Source organism: Elgaria multicarinata, chromosome 19 (assembly GCF_023053635.1).
Source record: "Elgaria multicarinata webbii isolate HBS135686 ecotype San Diego chromosome 19, rElgMul1.1.pri, whole genome shotgun sequence".
NCBI lineage: Eukaryota > Metazoa > Chordata > Lepidosauria > Squamata > Anguidae > Elgaria > Elgaria multicarinata.
In genome coordinates, this window is record NC_086189.1 from 10,420,002 (window position 1) to 10,446,177 (window position 26,176).

The following is a 26,176-nucleotide window of genomic DNA, read 5'->3' on the forward strand; positions in this document are numbered from 1 at the left end:
ATATATTTTATTTTGTTTTGTTTTTTTAATTCACAAGATATGATTTGAGTTGCAGCTCACTTTGGAGAAGTGGTAGGATAACATTGCATTAATGAGCTTGTGCCTGAACATAACGGGATAATTAGCAGGCAGAGAACTTGCTTTGACAGGCGTGGAGCCACTGTATGGTTCTGGGCAATCCTCCCTCCCTGTTTCGCCTTCTGGGTGAAAGTTGGACAAGTGTATGGATGACGCTACAATGCTTGGTTGCTTGCTTGTGTTGCAGCGTATCTGCATAGCTCTGCCCCATGGATGTCTGTGTTTTTGAGCCTGCCATGTGTGAGAATACCTCCTAAGTGGGTTTCTTTGACATTAATGAGAACGGTGCAGGCTTTTGTAGTGGTTCTATAGCAAGTCTAGAAAGCCCATTTCCCCTTGTAACGAATTTGTTACCTCGTAAGTGGTGGCGGCTCAGAGGAAGAGCACGTCCTTTGCATGTAGAAGGTCCCAGGTTCAATGTTCAGAGGAGGGCAACCAGGATGATCAGGGGTCTGGAAACAAAGCCCTATGATTAGAGACTGGAAGAACTGGGTGTGTTTAGCCTGGAGAAGAGAAGATTGAGGGGAGACATGAGAGCACTCTTCAAATACTTGAAAAGTTGTCACCCGGAGGAGGGCCAGGATCTCTTCTCCATCATCCCAGAGTGCAGGACACAGAATAACGGGCTCAAGTTACAGGAAGCCAGATTCCAGCTGGACATCAGGAAAAACGTCCTGACTGTTAGAGCAGTACGACAATGAAATCAGTTACCTAGGGAGGTTGTGGGCTCTCTCACACTAGAGGCCTTCAAGAGGCAGCTGGACAGCCATCTGTCAGGGATGCTTTAAGGTGGATTCCTGCATTGAGCAGGGGGTTGGACTTGATGGCCTTGTAGGCCCCTTCCAACTCTACTATTCTAGGATTCTATGATCCCCAGTGTCTCCAGGTAGGGTTGGGAAAATTCCTGCCTGAAACCCTGGAGAACCGCTGCTGCCGGTCAGTGTCAACTATACTGGGCTAGATGGACCGATGTTCTGATGCAGTATAAAGCAGCTTCTTGTGTTCCTATTTCCACATTACACTCCCTTTCGAGAGGAGGAATTTACCGCAATATAGCGAGTGGCCCTGTGCCTTCCGGAACGGGAAAGAGGGGGCCTGATTGCTAGTCATTTTAGCACCTACATCTGGCTCCAGTTAACAAAATTTGAGCTGATTAAAAATTGGGTAATTAAAGTTCATTATGTTGTGGTTGGCTGATTTCCCAACTGTGTATTTATCAAGTTGATTTAGGACTTTATTGTTATGAAGAGCTTGAGCTATTAAGATAGTCATAAATCCATATGGGATGGTCCATGTCCCCTTCTAATCTAAGCCATATTTGCAGAAGTGCGACTGTTCTGTTAGTTACCCCTCTATTGCATGGGGGTTAGGAGCAAACCATCAGGTAGGGGAGGGTCATGTTCTGGTTTTCAGCATCCCCTTTGCCCCCCCCCCTCACTTTTGTCCCCTACTCCTCTTATAGAATCATAGAATCATAGAATAGCAGAGTTGGAAGAGGCCTACAAGGCCATCGAGTCCAACCCCCTGCTCAATGCAGGAATCCACCCTAAAGCATCCCTGACAGATGGTTGTCCAGCTGCCTCTTGAAGGCCTCTAGTGTGGGAGAGGCCACCACCTCACCAGGCAACTGATTCCATTGTCATACTGCTCTAACAGTCAGGAAGTTTTTCCTGATGTCCAGCCGGAATCTGGCTTCCTTTAACTTGAGCCCGTTATTCCGTGTCCTGCACTCTGGGAGGATCGAGAAGAGATCCTGGCCCTCCTCTGTGTGAAGTTTCAAACATTTAAGAGGAGTTTGCCACTTCATAGAAAAGTTTCTCCTGCCTGCCCTCAATGTGTCTGGAGCAACTTTAATTGGCGCCTGTGTAAAATGGCATAAAAGAGAGGTCAGGAGGCATATCACCGTAGGGCACCACTGGTTACATGCTTCAGGTTACAGGCCATTGCAAGGAGGTTTTGGCCATAGCTAGATGGGGCGATTTCCCAGGGATCGCCCCGGGATCATCCCTGTGCATCCACATGACACACAGGGGATCCCGGGAGCAGGTAGGGATGATCCCTCCCTTGGCCCGGGTTATCGCCCTACAGATGTAACCCGCTTTTTCTGCGGTCTCGGGCTGAACCCGAGACCGCAGAACGTGTGGGTGAGCGTCGCGGTTTGTCCCGTCTCCTCGCGGTTACTCGCAAGGAGCCGGGAACCGCTCACGGGGGTGGGGGGGGGGGGAACGGGAAAAATAGTTTTAATTCAATAAAAAAACCTAACCTTTTGCGCACGAGCGCTCGTGCGTTCTTCTCCTTTAAGAAAACCAAAAAACCAAAATGGCGGGTGTGACGTCCTGTTCCTCCGAGGCCATCGCGTGCTGCGTGTAAACAGAGGGGGAGATCTCTCGATAACAATATCGCGAGACCCTCACCGCTCCGTTGCGCTCGACCTGTAGGTCTAGGTGAGGCCTTTGTTTCTGAATCCCGCTTTCCTTCCAGGCTAATTAAATGGCTGCTAATTGGTTTGTCAGTGGTATGAAATTTGGATATCCTTCCTTCCTTAAAACAACTGTTCGTTGGCCTTCTTCTTTTTGTTTCGGGGGGCCGTCCTCTTCTCCTTACATAAGACCATAAGAAGTACTCTGATGCTGGATCAGACCAAGGGTCCATCTAGGGTTCACACAGTGGCCGACCAGCCATCGGCCAGGGATGAACAAGCAGGACATGGTGCAACAGCACCCTCCCACCCATGTTCCACAGCAACTGGTGCACATAGGCTTATTGCCTCGAATACTGGAGGTAGCACACAACCATCAGGGCTAGTAGCCATGGTTAGCTTTGCCTCCAGGAATTTATCCAACCCCCTTTTGAAGCCATCCAGATTGGTGGCCATCACTACATCTTGTGGTAGTGAGTTCTATAATTTAACATCTCCTCCTCCTCCTCCTCCTCCTCCTCCTCCTCCTCCTCCTCCTCCTCCTCCTCCTTCTTCTTCTTCTTCTTCGTGCCCTGCTGGATCAGACCAAGGGTCCATCTAATCCAGCACTCTGTTCACACAGTGGCCAGCCAGCCATTGGCCAGGGATGAACAAGCAGGACATGGTGCAACAGCACCCTCCCACCCATGTTCCCCAGCAACTGGTGCACATAGGCTTATTGCCTTGAATACTGGAGGTAGCACACAACCATCATGGCTAGTACCCATTGATAGTCTTTGCCTCCAGGAATTTGTCCAACCGCCTTTTGAAGCCATCCAGATTGGTGGCCATCACTACATCTTGTGGTAGTGAGTTCCATAATTTAACATCTCCTCCTCCTCCTCCTCCTCCTCCTCCTCCTCCTCCTCTTCCTCCTCCTTCTTGTATTTCTTCCCCAATGGTCCTCAGTATGGCTTCTGCTATTCAACATTCAGTTGCAAATCAGCCTTTGCTTCCTTACACAAACATAGCCTTAAGGTATAAAGCTTTCCCCTGCATTTAAATTGTGCTGGGTTTGCTAGCCACTGGCCACACGTGTCTTTTTCTGGTAGGCCCAGACACGTGGGGGTGGAGAGGTGCGCCTCATACAAGCAGTGCTCTGTTATTCATCCCAATCATCAACAAATCAATTAGTACTAGTCCCAGTTCTTACTTGCCTGCTTCCTGCCGGCTTCTGGGTCAGGGGATGAATTGGTATTCATTTCACGTCCTTAAAATAAACATTGAAACCCTTAGATTCTGTTGCAGCCTGTTTAGTTAGTGCTGGGTCATAAAGCATAAATTCCTTTGATGTTTGAAAGGTTTCATGTTAAGCCATCTATGCCTTGGTGGGTGTTTAATTGCGAGGTGTACAGCGATTATAATACAAACGGCTTGTGATCGGCAGAGAAGGCGCTGGGGCCGAAAATGATGTGGGTGTGGGTGTCTCCTTTGTTTAAAGAATACAGAAATATTGGTGTGTGCTGGTGTAGTAGGGGGTGCAATAGTCCAGGGAACATAGGTCAGTGGTAGAACACACATGGGTTGCATGGTAGACTGCCCCAGGGTCCCTGCTTTTAAAAGGATCATTAAATTTAATGCTCTACCTTGAGACTTTAATTTTGTGCACCACCCAGTGGGCTTCAGCTATTGGGTGGTATAGAATTTAAATAAATAAACAAACAAATCTTGGGTATCTAGGCTGGGAAGACCTCTGTATGGAGAATTGTTTCTATTGCTTCTATTGCATATATAGACTCAATATAAGGCAGATTATTCTTTTGTTCCAGGCACTGTTGTGTTCTTGGCTGTTCCCTCTGGCATTCACATGTGCTGGCAAGATGACACGAGACAGGGCCCGTGCAGAAGACACCTTAAACCATGACATTAACTAGGGTGGTTCAGCCAGAAAGCCGGGCCGTGTTCAGAAGGCACCTTAAGCCATGGATTTAACCATGGCTTTTTGGATTATTCACCATGGTTAAAGCCATGGTTTAAGATGTCTTCTGAACACAGCCCATCTTTCTGGCTTAACCACCATGGTTAAAACCATGGTTTAAGGTGTTTTCTGAACACAACCCATCTTTCTGGCTTAACCACCATGGTTAAAGTCATGGTTAAAGATGTCTTCTGAACACAGCCCATCTTTCTGGCTTAACCACCATGGTTAAAGCCATGGTTTAAGGTGTCTTCTGAACATAGCCCACCTTTCTGGCTTAACCACCATGGTTAAAGCCATGGTTTAAGGTGTTTTCTGAACACAACCCATCTTTCTGGCTTAACCACCATGGTTAAAGCCATGGTTTAAGGTGTCTTCTGAACATAGCCCACCTTTCTGGCTTAACCACCATGGTTAAAGCCATGGTTTAAGGTGTCTTCTGAACACAACCCATCTTTCTGGCTTAACCACCATGGTTAAAGCCATGGTTTAAGGTGTCTTCTGAACATAGCCCAGCTTTCTGGCTTAACTACCATGGTTAAAGCCATGGTTTAAGATGTATTCTGAACACAACCCATCTTTCTGGCTTAACCACCATGGTTAAAGCCATGGTTTAAGGTGTCTTCTCAACACAACCCATCTTTTTGGCTAAACCACCATGGTTAAAGCCATGGTTTAAGATGTCTTCTGAACACAACCCATCTTTCTGGCTTAACCACCATGGTTAAAGCCATGGTTTAAGGTGTCCAGTTCTTCTTCATAGGGCTTTGTTTCCATACCCTGGATCATCCTTGTTGTCCTTCTCTGAACACACTCTACCTTGTCTGCATCCTTCTTGAAGTGTGGTGCCTAGAACTGGACGCAGTACTCAAGATGAGGCCTAACCACGGCCGAATAGAGGGGAATAGTCTAGCAATCTGCTCATTAAAGGGATAAGTGAGTTTTGGCTCTCTTTCTCCCTCCACCCCCCATGAGTGAGGATTTTTTGGCTGAGTGCATATACTCTTATTCTGTATTATGAGGCACTATTCTATTCAGCCTGATCTTTCTTGGCTGCAGGGAGCTGTCCAGCCTTTCAGCAAATCCCATTCAGCACTTAAGGTCAGCCAGCCAACTCAATTGTTCTAATTTTGAAATCCTTAGCTTTCTGGAAGAGGTACCTCTGTGGTTTGGGTCCATATATTTCTCCTTAGCTCCCACACCTGCATGGCCTGTTCTCTGCTCTAACCCCAAACTGTGTTCTACAAGCAGAATCGACCCAATCATTACCGTAAAGGACGATTTGGCACTCACGTGGCAATTGGCATTTCCCCGGCTAGTTTAAACGCTTCTCCCTGCCATTTCTGTCCCTTTTGCCTTTGCCCTCCTGAACTCAAAAGCTGAAAAGGCCGAGGGGGCTTGGCTTGATTTGTTGAATGGTTGTTGAGTTGTGCAGGGTTTTGTTTTGCTAGCACTACATTTCTCGTTAAGCTGACTTCGTTAATCGGCTCTGCTTGGCCCTCCGTTTCTGTCCGGATGGAGGCCCAAATGCAGGTTTTTAATCTGTGGAGCCATTACCCATCTTGGGTTCTGTGTAGACTGAATGGTGTTGCTTGTTTTGAATTATTAGTTAGGTGTCCAGATTTTGGCATGCATGATGTTAGACAGATGGTCCAGAGAGAGAGAGAGAGAGAGAAAGAGAGAGAGAGGGGGGCCTCTGTGTGACCCTCATGCCTCTGCATTGCTGGAGCTGTTCTGGGATCAGACTTAGCTTGCACTGAGCCTGTCTTCATGCTGTCAAAAACTATTTTAGCCACACTTGCTGAGAGGCCTTTTGCGATCATGACTTTCAGACATGAAAAGGTTTCCATAGCTAACAAATAGAAATTTGCTTCCCGGATAGTGTGACTGCACATACTAAGTTCTGGTTTTCTTGTGTTCTAAAATTCTGATTGATTTCTCTAGAAATGTCCCTACATTGATGAATTGTGGGTTTTCTCTTTTGCAACAAGTGCAGCATAACTGTTGATGATGATGTGAAGGGAGTTTCTCATTTGAATTAAAGGGGAAAACCCAGCTTTATGACTTGATTTGGTCCTTGATTAAAGTTTTAAGCTATGCTCCCTGCTCCACAATGTCTGGAATAAGGTGGGATGTTATTAGAACAGTGCTCTCCAGATGTATTGGGCTGCAACTCCCATCATTCTACTCAACATAGCCAATGATGGGAATGATGGGAGTTGCAGTCCAACACATCTGGAGAACACCAGGTTGGGGGTGGTTATGTTAAAGAAATGAGGTGAAGAAGAAGGAACCTTCTATCACCTTTGGTGGACATGCAAAAACGCTAAGGTATTCTGGACGCAAATACATTATTTGATGCAGAAAATATGAAAGACTAATATACAAATGAAACCAGAAGCCTTTCTACTGGGGTCAGTGGACAATGAACTGAAAGAGAAGGGGGGAACTTTGTTCTTGTATATGACAATGGCAGCGAGATTATTGTATGCACAGAAGTGGAAAAATGAAATAACACCAACCATGGAAGAATACATACTGAAGATATTAGAGTTAGCAGAAATGGCAAAATTGACAGCGACAATGAGAGATAAATCAACAGTCTCATTTATATCTGGATAGAAACCTCTGATAGAATTTGTGCAAGAAACTGGTTTCAGGCAGCCGGCTCGGGTCGACTCAGCCTTCCATCCTCCCGAGGTCGGTAAAATGAGTATCCAGTTAGCTGGGGAAAGGTAATAACGGCCGGGGAAGGCAACGGCAAACCACCCCGCTATAAGGCCTGCCAAGAAAACGTCAGCGAAAGCTGACGTCCCTCTAAGAGTCAGTAATGACTCAGTGCTTGCATGAGAGGTTCCTTTCCTTCCTTCAATGTATGAGAAATAGTCAACTTGGAAGAAAGAAATGAATTTGATTATTGTGTTAAATGTATTAACAAGGAGAGAATATAACTTACATTGCTGATGTGCAGAGAGCTGAAAACATACCATAACCTTGGTTTATGTATTTCCCTTTTCCTTTGATTTTCTCTCTTATTTTTTTTTTATTCTTCTTTTCTTTTTTCTTTCCTTTTTCTTTCCTTGTGTGTTCATTTCCCTTAGAGGTAATGCCTTTATGCAATGCTTTTATGTCATATATGGTTATGAAACAATAAAAAAAAACTGTTTAGCAAAAATAGAAAAGGAAAGGAAATGAGGTCTACAAAAAGGGTGAATGAAAGGGCTTTCGTAGAGGCAAATTTTCAGTGACAGACTAAATTTTGGGCAGTACATTTCTGCAGGTGAATGTAAGTTAATTCATGGGAGGTGGTGGTGGAACAGTTAGCTGTAAACACAAGGTTCCCTCTGCGACTCCAGGGGATCATAAAGAACTGAGTCCTAGATCTAAAATGGAGTTTCTTGCGGACAAGTAACTGAGCGGTGAAACAGGAATCCCAACATATTTCAAGCTCAAATAAGCTCTTCCCTGGAGGGTGCGTCCGTGAATGCTTCAAAAGAAACTCCTCTTCAAAAGTATGGCTTTGTGTCTTCTTCTACAGGAATTTATGCAGCCATGCTGTCGAACAGGAGCTTCTTTTGAACTAAATATCCTGTGGTGAAGAGCTTATCCTAGCTCAAAATGTATCCAGGTTCCATCCCACCTAAAAAAAAACACCCCTGCTTTTTGTTCCACATTAATGAATTGATGAAGTGGGATCTCTCTTGGCTGATAGTCTTCCTTTTCAGCTTCACGTATTGAAACGTTTCCTTATCCTGTGTGGGTGCTGCGATTTGAGCAACTTCTTCATATTCTATCTGTGTTTCCCCCCACACACACCCTTTTCCTACTTTCCAGGTTCCCTGAAGAGTCCTGTGAACAAGACGGCACTGACGTTAATTGCCGTGAGTTCCTGCATCCTGGCTATGGTGTGTGGCACTCAGCTGTCCTGCCCGCTAACCGTTAAGGTGACACTTCACGTTCCAGAGCACTTCATTGCAGACGGTAAGAGCCTTCGCTTTGCTACTCTATGGAACAAATCTGGTTCTCTAAGAATGTAGCTTCTGCAAAGTTCCTCTCCTCCACTCATCCCCTCCACTCCCTGCTCCAGATTATGTTGGTTAAGGTGACACTTCACGTTCCAGAGCACTTCATTGCAGACGGTAAGAGCCTTCGCTTCGCTACTCTATGGAACAAATCTGGTTCTCTAAGAATGTAGCTTTTCCAAAGTTCCTCTCCTCCACTCATCCCCTCCACTCCCTGCTCCAGATTTTATGTTGGTTTCCTCAAGCTTGCACAAACAACAAGGTGCTAACCTTAACCCAAACCAGACAATTAAAAGAAACGAAGTTAAGGATATATGAGTCATGTCTAACCCTACTGCGCCTGTTTTGGGAGAAGATGTTTCAGGTAATCAGTGAGAATCGGATTCAGAACTAGGAGACGCAGCGCCAGACACCAGCCAGCCTGTACCAGTGAGGGAGGAAGCTCTCACGGGCGATTCCCCAGCTGGGAGTCAGCCCTCTCCAGCGCTTAGCTCCTCAAGGCCAAATCCTACACAGTCAGTGGGAAGTGAGCTTTCTTCCGGAGGTGAGCATCCCGACAAGCTAGCTGAAAGCTCAAATGCACGTGGCGGAAGGAAGCTCAAACGCACGGGGCGGAAGGAAGGTGTGAGAAAGTCAGTTCGATTATGCTAGAACCTGCCTCCGCACCAGGCTCTCTGAAGTTACGGGCATTTGGGAAGTGGCTTCCTATTCTTCTTGAGCAGACAATTGTCTTGCTTAGTTTGCATAGTTTTGCCTAGGAAGATGTTTCCAAGAAGTTAGACTCTATTCAGGTAGAAGAGAGGTTTGTTGCTTAACAAAAGCTTTGTGGATTACTTAGCAAGCCTCGACATTTGCCTCTCATCGAAAGCAGGAGTGTTCGGAGAAACACAACAATGTGTATGAATTAAAATTTCATACAAATGAAATTAAGTTATTAATGCTTTCAAAGAACACTCTTATACATTTATTATTATTATTATTATTATTATTATTATTATTATTTATTTATTTATATAGCACCATCAATGTACATGGTGCTGTACAGAGTAAAACAGTAAATAGCAAGACTGCCGCATAGGCTTACAATCTAATTTAATTTTCTTCTTCTTATTATTATTATTATTATTATTATTTTTATTATTATTATTATTTATTTATTTATATAGCACCATCAATGTACATGGTGCTGTACAGAGTAAAACAGTAAATAGCAAGACCCTGCCGCATAGGCTTACATTCTACTAAAATCATAGTAAAACAATAAGGAGGGGAAGAGAATGCAAACAGGTACAGGGTAGGGTAAGCAGGCACAGGGTAGGGAAAAACTAACAGTAGAAAGTAACAGTAGAAGTCTGTACATTTACAAATAAAGTCATAAAACAAAAACAGCACTCATTAGACTCTGGCCATACGCGTTTCGACATGTTAGTCTTCGTCCGTGGCCCCATCTCTAAAGATATACAGAAAAAAACATTTGTTAGTGCCTTAGATAGAAGCAAAAGAATTTTATCTCCCCCCCCCCTTTTTCCTGTTTATATAACAAAACCTTTTTGGGACCTCCCTAAGCTGTTGAGTACTCAGAAAAAAGTTTTTCAAATAGGGGCTGACTTAAGTTTCCCTAAAGTTAGGGATTTATATGTCACTCCCCAAAGGGGTAGATAGAGTGCACCCTGGAATAAAGAATGAAATACTTGATTATACCTTTACTTTACGGGAGTGCACAAACGTGTTTAGGGTTCCTCACGCTTCCCAGGAACTTCATAGGCCAGTCAGAAGGTTTTATTCTTGGTCCTTTATTTATTATTTATTTATTTATTTATTTAAGGATTTTTATGCCGCCCTTCAGCCAAAAAAGGCTCTCACGGCGGCTTACAAAAGTATTTCTTGACAGTCCCTGCCCACAGGCTTACAATCTAAAAGACACGACACAAAAGGAAAGGGGATTGGGAGGGAGGAGGAGGAGGGGGAAAAGGAAAGCAAATTCAGGCACTACAATCTTAGTTGGAAAGTTCAGCAGTTAAAGTTGACAGTTGACAGCAGGAGGGAGGGGGGCTCTGAGCTGGAGCTGGACCCAGGCACGATGGAGAGGTGCCTGGCTGCTGCTTCCTCCGTCACTGGTGGCCTCTGCAGAGACAGTTGATAGCAGGAGAGAGGGGGCTCTCAGCTGGAGCTGGACTCAGGCACGGTGGAGAGGTGCCTGGCTGCTGCTTCCTCCCTCACTGGTGGCCTCTCCAGAGACAGTTGGTAGCAGGAGGGAGGGGGCTCTGAGCTGGAGCTGGACCCAGGCACGGTGGAGAGGTGCCTGGCTGCTGCTTCCTCCCTCACTGGTGGCCTCTGCAGAGACAGTTGACAGCAGGAGGGAGGGGGCTCTCAGCTGGAACTGGACCCAGGCACAGTGGAGAGGGGCCTGGCTGCTGCTTCCTCCCTCACTGGTGGCCTCTGCAGAGACAGTTGACAGTGGGAGGGAGGGGGCTCTCAGCTGGAACTGGACCCAGGCACTGTGGAGAGGTGCTTGGCTTCTGCTTCCTCCCTCACTGGTGGCCTCTGCATTTACATTTATTACATTTTTACACCGCCTTGTTAGATCAATGTTCTTTCACCCAAGGACGAAATCCAAACAGCCCTTAAGCACGACTCCACCACTCCAGCGACAGAGGGTTCAAAAGCGCTTTATTGATTAGTAATCAAGGCCTGGTCTCTTCAAAGGGAGCAATCAGACAAAGACATTGGGAATTCAGCACAGCATTTCAAGCCTACAAGGGGCAGGGCCCTGTTGCAGCATTAACCAATCAGAACATAACACTGGGGCATAGCTAATCATGCTAAACAATTCTCTCTGTTCTATAAACAATACCTTTGGCCTTACAGTAAGTTACAAAAAGTTAACTTTGACACAGGAGGACTGGAGCCGGAGCTCTTGTTTATATTAGATAAGACAGATGCAAGGATGCACTCAAGGAGATATTTTCACATACAGGACATCATGACACTTTGCCTGCAATATCCTTTTAAAAATGGAGACACTTATGCTAACATTAGACACCTATGCTAACAGCCTAATAGCCGAAGGTCCATTTGTCCTGGGGCATGTCTACACCATAGGGGGGAGGATCCCAGATTTACGGGCTTCCGCGATCCTCCCCCAGCGTTTAGGCGGCCATGTGACGGCCCAGAAGGATGTTGCAGCCGCCATTTTAAAACAACCACAACAACGTAGAGGGGTGTAGTTGCGCACTAATGCAAAAATAAGGTGGTTTTTTTTTTTAAAAAAAACCCTCAACCCTGCTTCCCACCCCCCAACCTCAATGGGCACGGACTGCCACCGTGCAGCTCCGTGCAAATTTCAAGTGCTCCACTACTCATGGGGAAGGTGGGACGACCCGGGAGCAGCGGCCACACAGCCCACGCTCTGCGGGATGGTGCCAGGAACGCGGAAAAGTTAGGTCTCCTGCGGTTCCCTACATGCCAGGGAAAGTCCTTGCTCATCCCAGGTCGCCCCCAGGATCCCCTGTGCGTCATGTGGACACAGAGGGACAATCCAAGCCCTACCCCGGGATATACGGCTGGTGTAGACGTGCTCCTAGTAGCCTTTTTCCAATGATAGCAGTGTCAGGCGTTTGACAGAAAGCATACAGAAGAAGAGGAGGAATCGTGCTGGTGGCAATGACCATGGCAATAGCAGTGGTTCGCTCCAGAATTCCGATAGTCTTGATGTTTAAGGAAACTCTGTTCATAAATCCACTTCTTCCTGTCCGTCGTGAGATACTCTGATCAAATCATATATTTGCATGGTTTAGCAAGACTAAGCTGCTGCCTTTATTTGTGGCAATTTTCTCTCGTCCTTTATCTGCGGTGATTGGAATGGCATGATCTATGGGCCCCAACTCATTCCTGTAAGGTTGGTTAGGTTGAGAGGCATGGACTGGCCCAAGGTCAACCATCCATCTTGCCCTTGGTCGGCCCCTCTTCCTTTTGCCTTCCACTTTCCCTAGCATCAGCATCTTCTCCAGGGTATCCTGTCTTCTCATTATGTGTCCAAAGTACTTCAGTTTTGCCTTTAATACCATTACTGGCTGGCAAAACAACCACTTGACAACTTGCTTAGTTCTCCCGTGTCCAAATTGCAGTAGCGTTCACTGCGTCTCACCGGTCCGGTTCTGGAATGTCTGTTTCTGGACTTAGAGGTTGCTTGGCTGAGTCATTTGCTGAATTTATCACTTGCGGGAATCGCTCTCAATTTGAAAAATGTAGTGTACAATTCAGCCCGGAGGCAGACAGCCTTTTCCTGCCAGTCCCTCGTCTTATCTGAATTAAGAGGTATTTGCCTCCGGGGCTCAGAAAACCGGTGTGTTTCAGCCTCCCAAAGTCATTTGAAAGGCACGCTGGAGTGTCAAGGCAGGGGAAATGGGACGGAGAGTTCTGACTGTTGGAAAATTTAAGAACATGAAAAGTGCCCTGTTTGATCAGGCCAAGGGTCCATCTAGTCCAGCACTCTGTTCACACAGTGGCCAACCAGCCATCGTCCAAGGATGAATAAGAAGGACTTCTTCTCCTTCTCCTTCTCCTTCTCCTTCTCCTTCTCCTTCTCCTCCTCCTCCTCCTCCTCCTCCTCCTCCACCACCACCATCATCATCTAGTCCATCTGGTCCATCTAGTCCAGCACTCTGTTCCCACAGTGGCCAACCAGCCATCGGCCAGGGATGAACAAGCAGGACATGGTGCAAGAGCACCCTCCCACCCATGTTCCCCAGCAACCGGTGCACACAGGCTTATTGCCTCGAATACCGGAGGTAGCCCACAACCATCAGGGCTAGTAGCCATGGATGGCCTTCTCCTCCAGAAATTTATCCAACCCCCTTTTAAAGCCCTCCAAATGGATGGCCATCACCACATCTTGTGGTAGTGAGTTCCATAATTTAACTATGCGCTGTGTGAAGAAGTACTTCCTTTGATCTGGCCTGAATCTCCCACCCATCAGCTTCATGGGATGAGCCTGAGTTCTAGTATTATGGGAGGAAAATGTCTCCCTGTCCACCCTCTTCACAACCTGCATAATTTTGTACACCTCTGTCATGTCTTCCCTTAGCCTATTTTTTTCCCCAATTTAGAATGATGCATGGGAGAGTCTGGTGCTCTGGTGGTACTTTCTGCACTGATACTCCCTTGCTTGGTTTTCCTGGAAGGCAAATAGTGTTTCTTTGGCCCCGGCCAGGCGTGTTTTGCCCAAGGACTCACACCATTATGGTAGGGCTGTTGGGGCTCACAATGGGGGGAACTTGGAGGCTCTCCCCTCTTCTCCTAAATCCTCCCCCTGTTACGATGAAGCTCTTGATTGCTACATAGCAGAGAAGACGGATGAAGTTATCCCATGACTTTTAAGAACCATTGATGGGGGACTTTGTCAAGAGCCTTTTGGATGTACAAATAAACGTTGTCTCCATGGTAGACTCTACTGGAGCATTCCTTATTGACACTCTCAAAGGACTCTAAAATGTTAGTGAGACAGGACATAGTTTTGCATCATCATCATAATTTATTTGTTACCCGCCTCTCCCTCTGGATCGAGGTGGGGTACAACACAAATGCAAACACCATAAAATACATATAATTGATTAAAACATGTAAAACTAATACATTATTAAAAGCAGCACATTATTAAGAGGCATCTTAAAATTCAACTGGGTAGGTCTGCCGGAAGAGATCAGTCTTTATAGCTTTCTTAAATTACGGAAGACTGTTAAGTTGATGAATCTCTCCCGGCAGGTCATTCCACAAACTGGGAACGGCAGAAGAAAAGGGCCCCTGGGTTATAGCTGTCAGCCTTGTTTTTGTTGGCTGGAGTAAATTCTTCCCAGAGGACCTGAGTGTGCGGGGCAGATTGTATGGGGCAAGCCACGTCTTGCCAAGGTGTGCGTGCATGAACCCAGCTGAGTTGAAACACAGCAGAGCAACGTTAAGAGATCGTGCAGAACTTTGACAAAGCTTCTCTGAGGGATCAAGATCCCCATCATAATATAGCCTCAGCATATATAGGCAGTAAGCCTGTATACACCTGTTGCTGGGGAACATGGGCAGGTGGGTGCTGTTGCACCTGTGTCGTGCTTGCGGGTTCTTGATTGACAGCTGGCTGGCCACTGTATGAACAGAGTGTTGGACTAGATCAGTGGTTCCCAAAGTGGGCAGTACTGCCCCCTTGGGGGTGGGTGGGATTGCATGTGGAGGTGTTAAGAGGCAAGGGGGCTGCAGGGGGGCGCTCGAGGTGGTCTTTTCCGTACCAGTTTTGGTTACAGAAGGAAATTTCTGATCACTATCCTGCACTATGGAGCGTGGTTCAGAAGTTCCTGGTTGCATTTCCAACATCATATCTGGTGGAATGTGGTTTTAGTGTGGTCTGCCTACTTCTCTCCAAGCAAAGAAATCGACTCCAGGTTACTAAACATGGTGATTTAAGACTCATCTTAAGTGACTTTAAACCAGACATTGGGAAAGTGGTATCCCTTCCTCAAGCCCATCCATCACATTAGGAATTTACAGAATAGTGAGGTACTCTATCTACTCTTAGTTACTAACTGTGATACCTAATAGTCTTGCTACATGGCTATCAGACTTTGAAAAGATGGTATCACTGGATCACGTTCATCAATTATGCTTAATTGAATAAACAAAAAATGGATTTTGAATAAATATTCAATTAATTGATACTGTTTTGAATTTTATTGTTATTATCTTCCTTAATGGGGTAGTTGAAAACCGCTATTCTGAATAATGATTTTTATAGGGTAGGGTAGGGGGCACTGGGCATGAGTTTGTGGAACCAAGGGGGTGGTTACCTGAAAAGTTTTGGGAACCACTGGACTAGATGGACTTTTGCCCTGATCCAGCATGGATCATCTTTTTTTATTTATTTACAATATTTATACACTGCTCCCCATTGAAAATTTCAGAGCGGTGTACAAGATAAAATAAAATAAAAGCGGAATAAAGCCCTTTAAAATAGATTTTAAAAGCTGCAAAATGTACAGTAAACCATGACTAGTCGTTAAGGAAAGGCTTCCAGAATAATGCCGTTTTCAGGAGTCGCCGAAAGGAATACAAAGTTGGCACCTGCTTGACCTCCAGAGGCAGGGAATTCCATAGGCAGGGGGCCACCACGCTGAAGGCTCTTCCCCTGGTGGACTCCAATCGGTCTACGTGGAACCACCAGGATGACCTCAGTGACCGGGCAGGTTGGTAGGGGAGAAGGCGCTCTCTCTCTCAGGTATCCTGGTCCCAAGTTGTTTAGGGCTTTGTACACAAGTACAAGAACCTTCAACCTGGCCCGGGAGCGAATAGGCAGCCAGTGCAGTTCTTATGTTCTTTAGGTGAGCTGGGATGAAAAAGCCACATGGAGAAAGTGCCTTCCTATCTCCTTGGCCGAAAAGGGCAACATTTCAGGGTAGTAGACAGCTACTGTCATTTCCAGCCTCACCTTGGCAGCTTTGGATGTAATTCTCCATTAAACCCCACCCTCCCTCCCCTGCACATGTCGTTGAGAAGGATGTTTTACAGTGTCATTACAGATGTCATTCTCATTCTTTTGTGGGCCGTTCCACCAGGCCCCCTCTCTTCTTTCTCTTTAGAAAAGTCATTAAGCCTGGATGGGAGATCACCCCATGTCCTCCCCAGTTCCAAGGGCATTAATCTGTTTTATTGGTATTTCATTGGCAGCACTATGCAAGTTTCTGAATACTTGCATAATTTGCTCTGTAGCCTTTTTTTTTTCCAGGGGGACCGGCGCGTAAGTGATTCCATTTTTTACAGTAATAGTATGGAGAGTGTATTTCATTTTCTTTCGGCGTCTTTCCTCCTGTTCTAAGAGGGATTGCATTTAGTGGTGGGATGATGGAAAACCTGAGGGCTGAGAGACATGTTTCCTGCTAAAAGTTATAGTCCTAGTACAAGGGACAGCTCAGTGTCAATTTCACCATGGCTGGTTTCACCTTTTAAAATATTCCCGACGATATCTTTTAATATTGAAATACAGAGCCGCATCCTGAACAGCAGAGATGACAACAGTACAGCCTTGAAATCATTACCCTACACAGAGATAGCCTTGCAACATATATTCATGCTCTGTTAACCTCCCTTTTTGGATTACGGCGATGCATTAAATGTGGGGAGTCTTTGAAAACAGTCTGGAAACTTCGGTTAGTCCAGAAGCGTGGGTGATTTTAAATCCGCACGTTTTGAGAAAGTCCGTGCATGTTGAGAAAACTGTGCATTTTAAGAAGGTTGGACGTTTTTCAAGTGTGCATTTTGGGAACATTTTTATTTTTATTTATTTATTTATTACATTTTTATACCGCCCAATAGCTGAAGCTCTCTGGGCGGTTGACAGAAATTAAAACCATAATAAAACAACCAACAGGTTAAAAACACAAATACAAAATACAGTATAAAAAGCACAACCAGGATAAAACCACGCAGCAAAATTGATACAAGATTAAAATACAGAGTTAGAACAGCAAAAATTAAATTTAAGTTAAAATTAAGTGTTAAAATACTGAGAGAATAAAAAGGTCTTCAGCTGGCGACGAAAAGAGGACAGTGTAGGCGCCAGACAGACCTTGAATGCAAGTTTGGGAATTGGTGGACATTTTCAGTGAAAAGGTGCTCCCATTTGGAAGGATGAAAAGGGCATTTTTGAGTGATTTCTGAACTAAAATAAAATTCTCAAAATTCTGTCCCTTGTCCGGGTGCCCTTACCAAATGTGGTGGTAGTGGGGTGTCTACTAGAGTGACTATATGAAAAGTAGGGCAGGCCGCTTGTATCTTTAACAGTTGCATAGAAAAGGGAATTTTAGCAGGTGTCATTTGCACGCATGTCGCACCTGGTGAAATTCCCTCTTCATCACAACAGTTAAAGCCGCAGGAGCTACACTGGAGTGACCAGATTTAAAAGAGGGCAGGGCACCTGCAGCTTTAACTGTTGTGATGAAGAGGGAATTTCACCAGGTTCCCCACATATACAAATGACACCTGCTGAAATTCCCTTTTCAATACAGCTGTTAAAGATACAGGAGCCCTGTCCTCCTTTCCATATGGTCACCCTACTATACGCCCACAAACCACCGATTTCATCTCCCCCCCGCCCACAGCCTCTGGTCCCTTTCAACATCGGTTATTGGTCTGAACCTTAAAACAGGCACGGATTTGGCATGGCTTGGATCTGTTGGGACCATCGGCAATTATTACATGTGTTATTACCCGATGATGTCTCAGGGGTCACACTAGTTCCGAGGCCCATCTGCAAGCAACCGGTTGAGTCCTGGGGAGTAACGCACCCTCAGAACAAAACACATGCATGAGCACGACACGTAGGACCTGAGAGGTTCCGCGCGCATGACAATGCTTCCAAGGGATACAGAACAGATAGTTACATCTACCCCATTATGCATCTTTAGTTTTGATCAAAGCTCTGAAGGTTTGTTTTGTGCACATTAGTGACGCAGTTCCAATTCCCTAACAGAGACGAGCAGCAAAACAGAGACTCAAGGAACAGTTGTGAAGTGTCTCTGCAAACTGCACGCGTTGTGATGCAGTATCAATCCTTAAATTTGATTCTGGGGATCATTTTAATAACAGGAGTGCGGGGAATGGGGGAGGAGTGGGCTGGGGGTGGCAACAAAAACTTCGAAACGGTAATGGTGGGGGAAATGTCAGTCATTTTATTCTGCCCAAACTGTGTTCATTTCCCCATTGATCCATATCTGAGAATCACAAAATAGCGGAGTTGGAAGGGGCCTATAAGGCCATGGAGTCCAACCCTTTGCTCAATGTAGGAATCCACCCTAAAGCATCCCTGACAGATGGTTGTCCAGCTGCCTCTTGAAGGCCTCTAGGGTGGGCAGGGCCGGTGCTACCATAGAGGCCACTCAGGCGGCCGCCTAGAGCGCCAAGCTAAGAGGGGCGCCGGGTACAGCACAGCACTAACGCCCATTGGCTGTGAGCCGGCCCGGCCCGAGGGTTCAGCTGGGCCTGGGCGGGCGAGATGGCGCCCCGCGCCCGCCCATCCGAAGCGAAGCCAGGGACGCTGGGGTGGGGGTGGGCCGGCTCCACGTTCGGACTTCCGGAATGCGCCCAGAAGAGAGAGAGAGAGAGAGAGAGAGAGAGAGAGAGAATGTATGGGTGAATGGGGTGCATGGGGTCTTTGAGTGTATGCATGTGTTCATGCGTGTGTTTGTTTGGAGTGAGTGATGCTGAGTGTGTGTGTGCGCGCGTGTGTGAGTTGGGGGGATGATTTGGAGGTGATATTCCTATTAAATAATGCATTTTAGACCCATAGACGTTCCTTTCCAATTTGTTTGCTATAATTGGCATGACGTATTTCTTGGACTTTAAAATAAATTTAGCAGTTTCAAGTTTTGTGCTTATTTTTTCCAGGAAACATATGCTCTTAAAAATCAAAGGTACATACGGGAGATGTTGTTTTTTTTTGTTAACATTGTAGCTGGAACGGCTCATTCATTTTCAAAATTCTGTCTAATCACGAGTACTTGTTTGTTTTCACGGAAATAAACAACCACAACAAAACAACCACAACACACTCCAATCTTATAAAAGTAATGATCTGATTTCCTGAAACATACCGAATTAAACGGTGGGGGCATGGATGTTAATTTCCTCTCCCCCCTCTCCCCCCCCCCCCCCAATTTATCAGTTCATCAGGGGATTTTACTATATGGTCACACCAAGAAATGAGATAGAAAAAAGGATCACCGCCGAAGAGTTTAAAACATGTACTTAAACTGGAGTCACTGTTAGAGGTGGTGATTGCATTTTTAAATGTCAGATTGCCTTTTTGTTCTTGGCACAGTGCCATAAATAAAATCCAATTAAAACAAGAAAGCTCAATCTGTGTGTGAGTGGTGTGAAAATGTGGGGTGTGCAATGCCATGAGCCCTGCATGCTTTGTTCTGTGGTTAATTGACACCTACTGTGCCATTTCAGGTCGCAGGTCCTGCAGAGCAAAGGGGTCAGCCTGGTTGAGGGTACTCTGGTGTCCAGGTTTCAATAAGCAAACTCAGCTCTAGAGTTTGGTGAGCCGGGTCTGGTCAAGTCAGGGCTGAGGTGCTGAGAGGCTGGATCACTAGTCAAGGTTCAGATCCAATAGGCAAGGTCATGCATAGCAATGATCAAGCTCCAGGACTGTCAGCACAGGGGAGATTCCAGAAGTGACGTCAGCCAAAGCCAAGGCCAGCTACCAGTTAAGCAAAGCAAGGAGTAGATAGCACCATGGAGAGCTTTGAGAAGGGCTGGGTTGTACCCCAGACAAGCTCAGCTTGCTTGTTGCTCCAACAACTGGCAGACTCAGACTGAGCCTTAAATAGGACTTCGGCTTCATAGGTCCCTGCACGTATTGCATGAAATCTTTAGTAAACTGTGCTTTGATTTTGAAGCTTTTGGCTGTGATGGTATGGAGGCAACTGGGGTGTGGGGGTGGCTTCAGAACCAGAATTTCTGGATGCTGACAGTACAACCTCCTCTGGAAGCAGGGTAGGGGTGCTTTCATGGGTTGTCCTGGGGCCATGTGCTGTCAGGGAAGAGAGATGTTGAATGCTGCTTCTGTGGCCATATCTTTTTCTGGGTCTGAGAGGTCTAAATCATAGCCTTTTCCTTCTGAGGAGTGGAAAGAGGAACCCTGGGTCATGGCACTTGTCAGTTTATTTATTTATTTATTTATTTATTTACGCATTTATGCATTTTATATATTTATTGCATTTATGGTTCACAAAAGTTTAAAACAGTAAACGTTAAAAACAAATATACAAAGTTTCAAAACATAAAAAGCATTAAAACAACATTATCTTATAAAAACAGCTATTCTGGGGTCCGTTAAAAACAAACAAACTCAGCTCATGTTGTTAAATGCCTGGGAGAAGAGAAAGGTCTTAACCTGGCGCCGAAAAGATAACAATGTTGGCTCCGGGTGAGCCTTGTCGAAATCATTCCATAATTGGGGGGCCACCACTGAAAAGACCCTCTCCCTTGTTGCCATCCTCCGAGCTTCCCTCAGAGGAGGACCTTAGTTGTAGAGTACAGTGAGCGGGTAGGTTCATGTCAGGAGAGGTATTCCATCAGGTATTGTGATCCCACGCCGTGTAAGGCTTTATAGGTCAAAACCAGCACCTTGAATTTGGCTCGGAAACCAATGCGAACAGGCCAGAATTGGTCAAAGGAAAAGGCTTGGCAGAATCAGCGGGGAAAGAAGACCCTGTTGAGGGGAAAGTCTTTAGCTGGAACCTTTTGAGTGAGTCAGGGCACTGGGCATAAAAGTTGAGCTTTCTCTGTGGCTAGTCCACTCACCCACCACCATACCTGCCACCAGCTACTGGAGTAATCAAATTCTCAGCCCTCTTAAGTTTTCAAAAGCTCTGAGTGATGATAAAAAAAACCAACTTTCATTGCTCGTAATATATGGCATCGTATAACTTATACAGAGTCTTTTTTGGATCGCAGTGCAGGCCTTCTAACATGGTTGTTAAACAGAAATATAAGGGCAGGAGGTTGAGATTAGACATGGGGGGAGGGAGGAGAAGAGAGCTCCTGTTCCGTCCAAAAGATTAATCCTCCGTGAATTTATTAGGCACGGCTCAGTTAAATGTGCACGAAGCTTGTGTCACTGCGGTAAGCAAAAGTCCGGGAGCTGAGGTCTGGAGCAAAGGACACCGGAGGGCCGGGCCGGGAGTTTGTCCTTGCAGAACGGCAGGTTGAAATACGATGTCAATTAAAACAAGGCTGGTGTTTTTACAACCAGTCTACGTGTTATATACGGCAGAGGAACACCGTCGGATCTGCGGGTTAGCGAGAGAGGCTGATGAGGGGGCACCCCAGCATATGGAGAAGGAGGGAGCTATGTGAGGCAGCCATTACGAAATCGGGATTGTTACGAGTCTCTAAGAATTGTGCGGGAAACTAAATGTCCCCGGGGAGCGGCAGAAATGACGAAAGCACTACAGAGTATGCTTGGGAGCCCCCGGTCACGGAAAGGAAACTGAGGCCCATTCGTGCATAACCCGGTACACCTCGATGAAAGCCCAGCTAGGTGGTGGAGATGTTGAACGACAGCAAAGATGTATAGGGTATCCCCTCCTGCAGAACCCTTGGTCCCCCCTGCCCCACTGGGGGAGACTGAAATATTGCCACGTTTGATAAGCTTTCAGGAATATGTCAAAAGTGCTGTTGCGGCGAGCCTAGAGATGTAAAATTTCCGGAAATTTTGAAGCCATGGGAATTAGAATTAATTGTGTATTAGAATGTGGCCTGTTAACTATTGAGCAGGCACCCTCACAGGCCTTAGCTAGACCTACCGGATAATCCTGGATGGAGGAGGAGTGATCTCGCGTTGCGATTAACGTGAGATCTCACCCTCGTTTACACGTAAGGCACGGCGACCTCCGGAAGAGAGGTGTCGCGCCCGCCATTTTTAATTTTTTAAAAAGAAGATAGAGCGCACGAACGCTCGTGTGCAAAGGTAAGGCTTTTTTAAAAAAATAAAGTCATTACCCTGCTCCCTCCACCCTACCCCTCCTGGCTCCGCTCAAGTAATCGCGCGGAGCCGGGTAAACCCACAGAAATGGGCTACACGCTCCACAGTCTCAGGCTCAGCCCGAGACCGCGGAAAAAGCGGACCCAAAGTGTAGGGCTGTATCCCGGGGCAAGGGAGGGGTGATCCCTCCCTGATCCCGGGATCCCCTAGGGACGCACAGGGAAGATCCCGGGGTTCGGCCCGGGATAAACTCTGGTCTAGCTAAGGCCTAAGATAACATGATTGCACTCAGATCTCCGTAGACTATCTAAACGTTCCGCTAGATGCAGGCCAGTGCTGGAGCACCAACGTGGAGGAACCCAAAAGGGCAGGTTCCCTTGGTTCGCTGAGTGGCGGTCAAAGACTCTCAAGACACCATTTCTCTCATCTTGGAAAAGTTTTATTACGAACATCCTGCAGTGCTGCAAGGTGGCAAACCCTAGAGGCTCTGAAGGACTGCCCACTAGTTGCAGGCAAAGCTAAGCTACTTATAGGTAACATCCTCAGAAGCAACAAACAGAACTTCCTCATATAATAAACCAATCCTAATACAGTTTTGCAATACAGTAACCAATGATAGACAAGGCATTTATGCATGTGCAGAGTGTAGCTAATTCTAAGACTAGAAAAACAATACGTAGATGGGTATTGCAATCCTGGAACATCTGTTCCTTTGAGGTTACTACTCCTCCTGTCCTTGCTGGGAGGCTCACACGCTGGCTAATGTGTCAACACTTCTTGTTGGTTGAGCAAGTGTCGCTCAATATATTTTCGGCTACAGTTTGGGTCAAATTGCTATAGAACTTGATTTCTAATAGAAAGGGCTTACATCAAAACAGGGTGGGCACAGACAAAACAGCCCATTCACACATTTCCTCGACGCCACTCCCATGTTAACTGTCATACTTGTCCGTGGTCCTCCCATCTAATCTAATTTCTGCCTCCAGTTCTACCATGCGCTATCCATGGTCCTGGCCGTTTGCCGGCTGACCTACGCCTTGTGCGGCAGGCGTGGCCTTCACACAGCCATTTGTGGCACCTGCCTTGCTGTGCGGGAACACAGCTGAAGGGTATATGTGTCGATTGATTGAGTTTGGGGGCAGATGCTGGAATGAAACCCTGTGCCATTCCCCCACCCCAAAAAAAGCTATTTCTCCCTCATGAGTAATCAGAGTACAGCCTGGCCTGTTCTAATGAGAGTCTGCAATTGCCCTGAGGTTTTGTATGCATCGTGCATGACCGTGAAATGCTAAATTAATACTAGAACGGTGTCGAAACACGTGCCCAGTGCTGCTAGACAATGAGGTGGAAGAAGTTTGCCCCTGGCCAGTAAGTTTATATTTGCATGGGTCACTGGCTGGTTGCTGATGGACAGGTTCATTGAAGTGAAGGTATAAATCCCAGTTAGTAGCATACCTGTCTTGGCTGCAATGGAAGGACTGGGTCTAGAAGACCAGGAGGATCTGCAAATTAAAACTAGCTCTGTTGGTTTTGTAGGCTATTCCCACGATGGCAGAGTGCTAAATAAGCCGTGACTTCATTTAGCTCCCAAATACCATGCCATGATTGGCGTGCAACTGAACTTTAATTGTTTCATCTGAAGATTGTTTATCTCCTTTCCCCATGGCTGTCTCCACCGCGATGCTCACGGAATTGGAGGCAGCTATTACCAGCTTTCCCCTAATTTTCCTCTTGATCTCTGCAGACGAACGCTGGGCTTGGAATCGCCTCTCCGTTTGCTTTTAATTAAATGTGTTGCTTGAAACTGTTTGAGGGTGGGTTGTTCTTTCTTTTTTTGGTGGGGGGGAACACACAAACTCAGTCTCTCTCTCTCTCACCCGTAAAGGTAACTTGATATTATTTATGTTTATCCAGGTGTTTACACCTGTGTGTGTCAACTCCCCCCCCCCCCACGCTTGTTACATCTCACAGCTGAACAAGCTGCAATACGGCGAAAGGTGCAAATTGCAGAGTAATTCACTGGATATGAAGGATTAGCTTCCAGTTTATGGAGTTGGTTCATTATCTCATTGCCTGTGTATTGCATCTACCGAACTCACGGATATGAGAAGAAAGAAATATGCCTTGTGGATTCTGGAGTTTGCTGGTAGTGATTGAGAACTGTATTTACCATGTCTGGTTTTTCTTTCTTCACATTGACATTGAATCCGACTGGGCGCGGAGGCAAAACGTAACCAATTCTTGCTTTTGGGTTTTGGTGACATCCGGGCTTTCATTCCCTTTCTCTTTTTAAATTAGCAGGGGTCTGCTTTGTTGTTCAAACCCAAGAAAATGTGGTTAACTTTAGCTGCGGTTTCTTGAAACAAGCCAACTTCAAACCATCAACACGGTCTAGGCTACCTTTGTGGCTTGTCCGGAAACTTCAACTAGTTCAAAATATGGCAGCCAGGTTGGTCACTGGTACATCTAGGGGGGACCACATTACACCAGTCTTAAAATCTCTTCACTGGCTGCCAATTAGTTTCCGGGCGAAGTATAAAGTGTTGGTTATCACCTTTAAAGCCCTGCATAGTTTGGGTCCAGGCTACCTGCGGGATTGCCTTCTCCCATACAATCCGCCCCGCACACTCAGGTCCTCTGGGAAGAATCTACTTCAGTCAGCAAAGACTAGATTAACAACTGTTACCCAGAGGACCTTCTCTTCTGCTGTTCCCAAACTGTGGAATAGCCTGCGGGAGAAGACTCATCAGCCTGACAGTCTTTTAGCATTCAAGAAAGCTATCAAGACTGATCTCTTCTGGCAGGCCTATCCAGTGGAATTTTAGGATACTTTTAGGATGCTTTTAGGATGTTTTAAACAGTGAATGCTATGTTTTTAATCAGTATTTTAGGTATTTTATGATTGCTGTTGATGTCCGCCTCGATCCAATCGGAGAGGCGGGTAAGAAATATATTATTATTATTATTATTATTATTATGATGATGATGATGATGATGATGATGATGATGTTGGCTTGCTTGAACAAACCGCAGTTGAGATTAACCACAGTTCAGGGTTCAGCTGTAACATTAAACTCGTTAATCTGAAAGAGAAGTGAAAACTTCAGATCTCCCAGCCATGCTGGAGGAATGGAGAGCGCTTGAACCCAGGACTTGTTGGAACTCCTCCTCATAAGACTAAACCATAGCGCTCCCTTTGTGTTATACTTGGGACTGCCCTTGAAAAGTACTGGGAAACAAAATTGCTTTAAATCACAGCGTTAAGATGGTTAATCAGAGCTTGCTGTAGTGATCACATCTCACCAACGTTGGGAGAGCGCTACTGGTTTCCAGTCTGTTTCTGGGCAATATTCAATATACCACTGCTTACCCAAATATTACGGTACTAGAAGAATCACCCTGTTTACATCTGGGTTCTCCAATGCTTATGGGCACAAATGTGTCCACAAATTTCTTTTGGTATCCGCCAGGCTTCCTTCTACTCCTCATTTTTATTTTATTTCTTAAGGTGTTTTAGACCACATAAGGAATTTCATTGGCTGCCTATACGCTTCCGGTCGGAATTCAAGGTGTTGGTAATTAAACCCTAAGCGGCTTGGGACCTCAATACTTGAGGGAGCGCCTCTCCCTATATCTGCCTGCCCCAGACTTGAGATCCATTGGAGGAGCCCTCCTCCGCGTCCTACCAGCACAAAACATACGCTATGATGGGACATGGGAGAGGGCCTTCTCTGTTGTGGCACCCTGACTGTGAAATGCCCTCCCCTTGGAGGCCCGACTGGGCACGTTTAGCCTGGAGAAGAGAAGATTGAGGGGAGACATGAGAGCACTCTTTGAAAACTTGAAAGGTTGCCACACAGAGGAGGGCCAGGATCTCTTCTCAATCATCTGAGAATGCAGGTCACGGAATAATAGGCTCAAGTTACAGGAAACCAGATTCTGGCTGGACATCAGGAAAAACTTCCTGACTGTTAGAGCAGTACGACAATGGAACCAGTTACCTAGGGAGGTGGTGGGCTCTCCCACACTAGAGGCCTTCAAGAGGCAGCTGGACAACCATCTGTCAGGGATGCTTTAGGGTGGATTCCTGCCTTGAGCAGGGGATTGGACTCGACGGCCTTATAGGCCATTTCCAACTTTACTATTCTATGATTACAATAGTAAAGGGGAGT

General features: G+C 46.1%; 1 protein-coding gene across 1 annotated transcript in view; it reads left to right on the plus strand.

Annotated features, from left to right (window-relative positions):
• ASTN2 (astrotactin 2) overlaps nucleotides 1-26,176 on the plus strand; it is a 732,687-nt gene that overhangs the window by 361,404 nt on the left and 345,107 nt on the right. Inside the window, exon 7 of the mRNA XM_063144970.1 lies at nucleotides 8,289-8,435. Within this exon, the coding sequence (XP_063001040.1) occupies nucleotides 8,289-8,435 (147 nt within the window). The remainder of the gene's footprint in view (nucleotides 1-8,288; nucleotides 8,436-26,176) is intronic.